This window comes from Pipra filicauda, unplaced genomic scaffold (genome assembly GCF_003945595.2).
Source record: "Pipra filicauda isolate LSUMZ 115617 unplaced genomic scaffold, ASM394559v2 scaffold47_size6085603_pilon, whole genome shotgun sequence".
In the NCBI taxonomy this organism is placed as follows: Eukaryota; Metazoa; Chordata; class Aves; order Passeriformes; family Pipridae; genus Pipra; species Pipra filicauda.
Window position 1 is genome coordinate 4,716,574 of NW_024104620.1, and position 9,622 is coordinate 4,726,195.

Sequence of the window (9,622 nt, forward strand, 5' to 3'; positions counted from 1 at the left end):
AGTTGGTGTGTGCTCAAAAGCCATGTGAAAAGCTGGAGAATACTGGAGCAGTTAATCCCTGTCTGTCCCACCATGGCTGTGCTGTTACCTGGGCTGGAGCAGGCTGGCCTAGAGGTAGTTTGGGTGAGACCACATGAACTGCAGTCCAGCCTGGGAGAGTTGTTAGGCTTATCTTTATTCAGATGATTTTCAGTCCTGTCTCTCTGTTTGCACCTTCCATACCAGGCCTGGTTTTTTATGACTCTCGGCAGGTACAGAGAAGGTTGGAAGTGCTAGAAATAAGGATGTCTGAACAATTCCAGCTCGGATTTTAAAAGTTATGAGATGGTTACATATCTCATGCTATTTTACACTCAATCCTTCAGTGCAGTATTATACTCCTTGTCAGTTCAGCAATACTTGTTTTCTTTCCTTTATCCGGTCTCTGGACTTACACCTCATTTATGGGCCAATGTTCAAACTCTACACTGATCTACTTCTGAGATTCTTCCACAGTCCTTTATCTGTCAGTCGTTAATTTACTACAAATAATACCAAATTTACCTTTATAATATGGCAGCAGCATTATTAGCTCTCTTGAACACACACACATTTTAATCATGGGTTATAACCATGGAGTGCAGATGGGTAAGCAGAGAACAGCAAGTGCTGAAATAATGTATTCCTTGTTTAGTCACGACTCCCTTATTTTCTAAACTTTAGAAAGACACAAGATGTAATTTTCTCCATGGAACTTCCTGTCCTCTCGTTTATTTTAATTAATTACAGATCTGCTGTGTGTCGTGCTTTGCTAAGATAAGATGTTTGGAGACAGTTTTATAATTTCCAAAACGTGGAACTTTCAAGTACCTAAAACACAGTGAGTGACAATCAGTGTGACAATCAGTGACACCTACGGAATTATGCACACCAGTGTCCTTCCAAAAGGAATGAATACAGGGAAATACACTCAGATACAAGTGTGTACACGAGTTATGGCACAAAAGAAGCCGTTAACAGCCCTTGTCAGAGCAATCGAGCTCACGGCTCAGCCCAGGCTGGCTCAGGTCTCAAGTTCAGGCTTCCAGCACCAGATGGCTCTCACGCTCTGCAGAACTCAACAGGAGCTTCTTGGCTTACACAGCACCTTCTCTGAAAGATTTCCCAGTATCCCAGTACAGGCACCCATTCACAGGGAGTTCCTGGTGCCACCTAATCAGCACCAAGATCCAGAGGGAGAATCCCTGGGACTGCCTGGAGATGAGGTGAGGGAATGTTTCGTATCTGTTACACCTGGCTCAGTCTCTGTGTCCCCCTTGCCTGTGCAGCCACAGAACAGAAAAAAATCTTAAGGATTGACAAGATTTCAGGCCCTGACATTTAATTCCTCACTGGAAATTAGTAAGAAAGGCAGTTCCTGGGGTAGGAGAAAATGGGACTTTGGCGTGGTCTGTCCTCTGGTCAGTCTCACAGGAGCAAGAGAGAAGGTTAATTGATTCTCAGAAGCTGGAGAGGGCATACATTTGGAAGATTATTTAGGGAATGGTTCTCCACCCTGGGCCTCAAGCTTGTAAATTGCTGAGTCTAAGCTTATAAAACGTTAAGTATGACTTTGTGCACCTGCGATGCCCAAAGCAAAAAAACCACATTATTACTTCAGGAACAAACCAGTTTGTTTCTTGTACAGTTTGTACCACATTCCAGCACATCAGGTCTTTGTGTGGAGCCCCTGGGCTTGGTGTGGGGGGGATGTGCTGTGATGTCTGGATCTAGTGAACGTGCCTGGAAGAGTCCAAGACCTGCCAGCTGTTGGTGAACTGGCACCAAAAAGATTAAGAACAAAGAAGAACTATAGGTGCTAAGAACCTTAGCACAAAGGATCTGTCACAGGTGTCAGAAGGCTTCTTCTTAGATCCCCAGAGGGGCCAGATCTGATAAGTGTACTTAGACCACACCTAAGTCATTGGCACAGCACGGTTTAGCCGATTAATTGCTGTCACTACTGAAGAGGGGAGCTGCAATCACGTTTTGTGTAACAGTGTTTCCCAACGCCCTTGTCGGAGCCATAGGAAAGCTGAACCCTCTGTGCACCTGAGTCCCGAGTGGTTTGACTGCACCGCTGCCATTGCCCAAGAGCAAAGAGCCTTTCACCAACATCCCTTATCAAGCTGGGCATCAAATGCCCGCCCGAGGAGGATAAACCAAAAAGAGCCTGATTTTATAATTAGCATGTGAATAAGCTTCTGGCAGTGGAGGGAGGGGCAGGGGGGACATTGGGAAGTGAAAGTCCACAGAGAGTTGTTGGATAAAGTGAGGAATCAGTTTGGGCAGAGGGAATTGGCTGCTTCTCAGAAATCACCAGATATGAAGTTTCATCCTGTTTATTCTAAACAATTAAGAAACAGTTTCTAAAGTCAGGAATCAAACCTGAGGTCTTTCATATGCAGGCCATGGATTATGCACTCTAAAGCTCTGGGGGTTTCTGTGTTAAGTTTCATTTTAATATACAGTTCAAGGGCAGCTCATCCCTCGTATTATTTTTTTATTATTATTTAAGGAAAAAAAAAATCACAGTCATTTTACCCACACTGCTACTTTTCAGAATGAGAATCTGCTGCCTTCACAGTCTGAGCAGACTGCTGAAAAAACACACTGTTCCCAGAGGTGACATCACATGAGCTGAAAACCTTTGCTTTACAGATCTTTTTGTTTCAGGTTAAATCTTACCACTAATTATTTTTGCATGGAAAAATATGTTAGTTCCAGAGGAAGGCACAAATCCTAAAGCTCTCCACAGAAAGAGTGGGCTCCTGATGTCTAGTCAGTGCCAGTAGCCCTGAAACCATGAAGTCCAAGTGTAGTTTCCATCAGCTGGAATCATATTTGTACCTGGAATGACACCTGTATGTAATATATCCCAGGGGAGACAGAGACTGCAGCACTGCGAGGCTCAGCCAAGAGGCTGCTAAAAAACCAAACACAAACCAACTAAACACAACAGTTGGTGCAGGAGAAGAGCCTTCAAGGATGAGGCAAGACACAGGCCCTCCCAGCAGGCTGCAGGTGCTGCTGGCTCCACTGGACTCAGAGATGCAATGGCACAGCAGCGTCCAAAATCTGTCATCACGGGTGATGAAATGTGTTTGCAACACTGAACCCTGATTTCAATGAAAGTCTGAAGAGGTAAGGCGTGGAGGCACAATAAAGCAGCAAACTGAGCAGCTCTGAAGGTGGTTACCAAGAAGGGCTGTTGCTTGGGGACTCACAGGTAACACAGGTCTGCCCCTAATCAGGGAACAGGGAGAGACAAAACAAGTTTTTGTCTTCTAAACTTACACTGATCCATCCAGTGGTGGTTCTGCTGTGATGGGCACGGCCTCAAAACACAGCCCTGTGTAGCTGTGAATGTGAAAAACTGCTTGTGCAAGTCTCTCTCATGACTAATTGCTACTGTCTGTTTAATTGTGTGGTTGGGTTGCCACATGTTTTCATCTTCCTATTGGCATTTTTAAGAGCTGGATTATGAGCTGTGAAGGGAACTGCTAATCCCATGCCTTTACCTTCAGGAATCCAAAAGCCTGAAAAAGGGGAGGGAGCCCACAGCTGGTTCCTCACTGGGCTCCTACCAGCACAGAGATGGAACTCCTCCTGGCCATTTTTCTCTCTGCTTTGACTGTTTTTGTGGCAATAGCATTCTATTATGGACATGACAAGGCAGAAGTTCCTCATGAATTCAGTGAGCGAAAAAAGCTTTATCTTCTTCACTACTTGCTGAACTTTGCATTTGGTATGGTAAGTAAAACTTGATTAAAGCTGGAGTTTTTAATTTAATTTCTGTTAGAGGGATAATGATTAGGATAAATGTTCAAATATAATCAGCTGGATTAATTTGGTGATGTGAGCAGATGGTGCTATCCAGCACCAAAGGAAATGTGGAAATTGAAATTCTGTGCAATTTCCAGTTTTTTTTCTGACAGCCTGTGTTTTAGCTTGTTGTTCCTGTTGCCTCAAGACGGTGCTGGAAGGCTTGGAAGGGAAGTGCACGGGGTACGTGGAATTTCTGCTCTGTATCGCCCCGTGCTGACTTACAGAGGGAGCAATCAGATGATGTCTGTGACCTCCTCTACAGCCCTGTCACTCTGCTCCCGGGCCGCCTGAGAGAGCTGCCACGTTCACAGTCTTTTGCCTTTCAAAGAGCCTAAACGACTTTCTTTTTTGAGACAGTACACATAATATATAAACTGACTTTCAGTGTCGTTGTTTTTGGCACATTTTGGATCCTCCCTTGCTTCTCTTCAAAGCTAGAACGGGACTTGCACTTGTCTTCCTGTTTCATCAATCATCCTGCCCTGAATTAATTGTTGCCTCTGTCATCTTAAAAACACTTCTCCTGTGATACCTAAACCAAGCTTCTTTTCTTTTAGTTGTCTCTTTGGCTCGTGCATTACATTTCACTTCAGTTCTGTGTTCTAATGTTATTAATTCTTCTTTCCTTTTTCTGCTCTGTTGCTTATTAAGTTTTGTTTGCAGTCAGGCAGCGAGCTCCCGAGGAGGTGACTCACATCAGCTCTGGAGCCCTGCCCTACCCAGGCCCCAACACTGCTACGACAGCAAAGCACTAAAATAGGATAGTAATTGAAGTCAAATTTGATTTTCTTACAACTGTTGTACAGCGTGTGAACTTCCAGATTTTCTAAAAGCTGTATGTTTACCCTTCATCCATCGAAGTTTTGTCTTTGTGTAATCCATTTGTTAAACTGCAGAATTTAGAAATTTGCTGCTGGTTGATGTAGCTTTTAACTTCTGAACTTACAATTTTGTATCCTTTCTGCTGGCCAGGCACGAGCAACTCAAAGGAGCAGAAAGACAAGGATATTAATGTATAGTTAAACCAGAATTTAAATGCAAGTTCAAGTCGTGTAGCAACTCTTGCTTTTGCTGTTGGGCAAATTCCTTACGCCAAAGTAGCCAAATCCTTTCAAGGGCTGACAATCCATGATGTCAAAACTTCATGGAAAATTAAAGTTTACTAGTATATCCAGTCCCCAGCTGGGATGAAAGCCAACACTAAACACAGAGGAGAGAAAAGTGAGGACTCCTAGGACTCCTATTTTTTCAGTATTTCCAAGACAAAGAAGATCTCTATATTCTATACCAATAGGTTTAACCTTTGCTGTTACAAAGGTATTAGTGTGAGGAAAGAAAATACCGGAGGGAGATGGAAGATTAAAGAAATAAAATTATTTTCCCACAGACATAAACCAGGAGTTCTGCAGAAGGATTCAGTCTGAGACTAAAACTTTGCCATAGGACGATCCTTCCTGCATGTGGGATCAGCTCCTCAGGTGGCCTAAAATAGGATACCTACACCAAATTTAACAGGACCACGTTACTGAGCTGCGTGAGGTCTGTGAAACGGGAGGTGAAAGCCACGAGGGTGGGTTTTTAGGATCCACGCAGACCTTTGCAAGTGAAATCCTCTGACACACATCTGCACGAATAACGGCAGCACGACTAACTGAAGTGCTGCTCGGAGACGTCTGCTGTGGAAATCACACCAAACCGGCTCCAGTGGAGTGGGAACACTGCAGTTCCACCTCATCTTCTCCCGTTGAGCAGGAATAGAGCAGAGCAGCCTACAACTGAACCAGCTTAAAGCCATGGGATGCGATGAAGTCGACAAGCTCAGAGTGCCATAAGAACCTTAGCCCGAGTGTTTAATTAAGAATCAGTGAGCTGTGAGAAGATCAAGCCAGGGTTCACAGCTATTCTTGGTCAGGAGGACAGCTGTGGTAAATGCTATGGAATTTTTTTTTTTTTCTGCAAGTTTAAAAGTAGTGTGAGCTTGGGAAACGAAATATTGGCCAGGTTTCTTCATCCAAAGATAAAATGCTGTGACTACTCTCTCCTTATTTTGCTCTGAAACACCTGACAAAGTGAAGTATGTGACACCTTCTTCTATCTACTGTTAATAGCTGCTTTTTTTCCCTACTGAATTGACCATGCAGCTTTAATTTTTTAATGATCAATCTCCAGTTTAGGTGGAAATTTGCACTAATTTTTGGTTTCTTTTATTAACAGGCAACATTTCTGGACAAAGTAGGTATCGTCTCAGAGGTTCATTTCCTCAGGGCTACAATGGAGAATATACCACCACTGAAAGATAAACACCTTCTTATCAAGGACTTAAGATTTGAAAGGGTTCAAGTAAGAATTTACCAGTCCAAAACATCAAACACTAGCCAAAGAAGAGGAGTCCTTTATTTCCATGGAGGAGTTGGATGGTTGGGAAGCATCCGTAAGTAACCCAAATATAATGTGAGCTCTGACTGCACACGAGTCACGGGCTGGGGGAGGCTGGAAGGGACCCCAGTGGTCCCACCTTTCTGCTCCAGCAGGGTCATCCCGGAGCACACGGCACAGGATTGTGTCCTGACAGGTCTGGAATATCTCCAGGGAGGGAGACTCCACACCCACCCCTCATGGAGTTTCTGATCTGATCTGATAGTTCATAAATTACAAGAAGAATTAGTAGGTTAAGCATTATAAGTAACAAAATTAATTTCAGAACAGCAGAATAATTTCATTTCCATGCAGTAGGCATCATGTTAAATTGCCTTTCTTGTGTCTCTGGAATATTCTCTGATCATTTTTTTCCTTCCTCCTCAGGCTTGTGAAGAAAGTTGAAAATCTCATTAGAACTTTATTTCTTATTTTAAAGCACCCATTTTGTGTTCACACCTGTGTGCAAGCTTCTGTGTGTGTATCCTGCTGTGGGTCTTTATAGTGGCCAAACAAGAACAAGACACGTTTTGGTGTTTGAAATGGAAATGCCTAAGAGATGAGGTGGTGCCTCACGCACAAGAAAAATTCTTGTGCTGGATTTAGCGGGAGGTTTTGTATTTATTTATTTATTTTTAAACAAATTCTCACTTTCAAAACCACTTTAGAAGTGGCAGCAGTGGTGCTGTCCGTTAACTGACTTTTCAAAGAGGGGACCAAAGCGATGCATTGGTGTAAATTCCAGGTTTCTTACTGGCAAGGAGATTCCCACAGATGCAAGGGAATGGCGAGCAGTGCCCAGATTAGACCGTGCCACGACGAGGGAATCACAGTGTGGGGTCAGTCACACCGCAGAGATCAGGGTTGCAGAATAGTTACAATTCCATGGAAATGTTTTGTTTTCCAGGGGCCTACGAAAGAACGTGCCGCTATTTGGCCAGGAAGAGCAATTCAGTGGTGGTGTCTGTTGGGTGAGTGGAGTCAGACACACACTGGCAGCAATCTGTGCCTCCTCCTGGGTTTGTAAACATTTAGCCAAGCTCCTTGTAAAGCACCTGCATTTAATGATCCCACGTTTCACCAGCACTAATTTCTCTCGAGAAGAATTAGTCAACTAATCCCCACTTGTTCATTTGCCAATGAAATCCATTACAATAATTTTGTAATTTGTTGCCACCGCTAAGAGCTGAGGATGTTTTTGTTTTCTAGAGCCATATGCAAACCACCTTAAGCTGAAAGCCTGAAGTGTTTCTGTTATAAGCACAGTTGCCCAGGCCACCAAATACTCATTTTAGTAGTTGAGAAAAACTGAAGGGATATCCACATTTAACTTGCAATCAACCTGAGATGAACGTTAAAAGTATTTTCCCAATGAATTGTAATGAATTTTTAAGAGAACCAATTTATAAAAGTTCAGGAAAAGAGTTGATGTCTTGAAAAATTGATTACAATTGCACTAAATGCTATTTGCGAGCTAAAATACTAGAAGAACCAATACCTCATTGATTCTGTTTAAAGAATTCACCTTACAGAACACCCCTGTAAACCTTTCAGATTGTCATTATCAATTTTCTATGCTCATAATCTCTAACAATGTGTTGGGAAATGTTCACTTCAATTTCTAACTGGAATTACTGTAACCGATTCAGACACACCTGCCCTGGCAGCTACTTCCAAAAGAACTCTGCTTGTGCCTTTAGTTACCTAAAAGATAGATAGAGAAGTATTTTGTAAAGATAGAACAGTGTTCTGACTCTCCCAAACATGAATAGTAGGAAATAATACATCAACGGCACTAATTGGGATCAATTCCCTTGCTGTAATTATGATCTCAGGATATTCTCCCGTCTTCAGAGAGAAGGAGATGAACGACAAGAGGCCAAGGGGCCCATTCACTGGTTGTGACTCTGCTAAAACACTTTCACTCCTCTGAACATGAGCCAGAGTGTGCCCAGGTGGCCAAGAAGGCCAATGGATCCTGGCCTGGCTCAGGAACAGGGTGGCCAACAGGTCCAGGGAAGTGATTCTGCCCCTGGACTCAGCGCTGGTGAGGCCACCCCTGGAGTGCTGTGTCCAGCTCTGGGCCCTCAGCTCAGGAAGGACATGGAGGGGCTGGAGCAGGTCCAGAGGAAGAGCAACGAGGCTGGGGAAGGGACTGGAGCACAAGTGCTGGGAGGAGAGGCTGAGGGAGCTGGGGCTGTTCAGCCTGGAGAAGAGGAGGCTCAGGGGAGACCTCCTCACTCTCTGCAACTCCCTGACAGGAGGGGGGAGCCAGGTGGGGGTTGGTCTCTTTTCCCAGGCAACCATCAGCAAGACAAGAGGGCTGGGTCTCAAGTTGTGCCAGGGGAGGTTTAGGTTGGATATTAGAAAGAATTTCTTTCCAGAGAGGGTGCTCAGCCATTGGAATGGGCTGCCCAGGGAAGTGGTGGATTCTCCATCCCTGAAGGTTTTTAAGCTGAGACTGGATGTGGCATCAGTGCCATGGGCTGGGAACCACGGCGGGGTTGGATCGAGGGTTGGACTTGATGATCTCAGAGGTCCCTTCCAACCCAGCTGATTCTATGATTCTGTGATTCTCTTTAGGTATCGTTTGGCTCCCGAGCACCCCTTCCCAGCCCAGTTTGAGGACTGTGTCACTGCCACCATCCACTTCCTGAGGACTGCCCAGGACCACGGCGTCGACCCTTCCCGTGTCGTCGTCTGCGGGGACAGCAGTGGGGGGACCCTCACCGCTGCTGTCGCCCAAGCCCTGGGGAACAGAAGGGATGTCCCAAAGCTGAGAGCACAAATCCTGATCTATCCTTTTCTCCAGTGTGTGGACTTTAATTTGCCTTCTTATCAGCAGAATGGGAGAATCCCCATTTTGTTAAGGGAACGAACTTTGGTTCTGGGCTTGAAGTACATGAATAAAGACTTGTCTGTCCTCCCAGAACTATTTAAAGGTCGCCACGTTCCAGAAGATCTGAGGCCGAAGTATCAGAAATGGGTGAGTCCTGACTACATCCCTCAAGAGTTTAAAACAAGAGGTTACAAACCAAGTCCAACATATCCATCCTCAGAAGAAATCTATGCACATACCAAGGCTATTTTTGACCCTGTTTTTTCACCACTGTTGGCTGAAGACAGTGTTGTTGCTCAGGTCCCTGAGACTTTCCTTCTGACCTGTGAATTTGATGTGCTCAGAGATGATGGACTGCTGTACAAGAAACGATTAGAGGATCATGGGATAAAAGTGACCTGGTGCCACCTGCAAGAGGGATTCCATGGAACAGTGTTCTCAGCAACTTTGGGTGGGGGAGCAGCATTCAAATCTGGAATTAAAGGCCTGGATAAGGTAGTAAATTTTTTAAGATTGATGTAA

At 44.5% G+C, this 9,622-nt stretch overlaps 1 protein-coding gene across 1 annotated transcript; it reads left to right on the forward strand.

Moving 5' to 3' along the window:
• Positions 1-3,601: 3,601 nt before the first annotated feature.
• LOC113995831 (arylacetamide deacetylase-like 4) lies at positions 3,602-9,622 on the forward strand. The gene is made up of 4 exons (XM_027736305.2): positions 3,602-3,771; positions 6,061-6,277; positions 7,169-7,232; positions 8,845-9,622. The coding sequence occupies exons 1-4, from the start codon at positions 3,616-3,618 to the stop codon at positions 9,620-9,622; spliced, it is 1,215 nt and encodes a 404-aa protein (XP_027592106.1). The 5' UTR covers positions 3,602-3,615.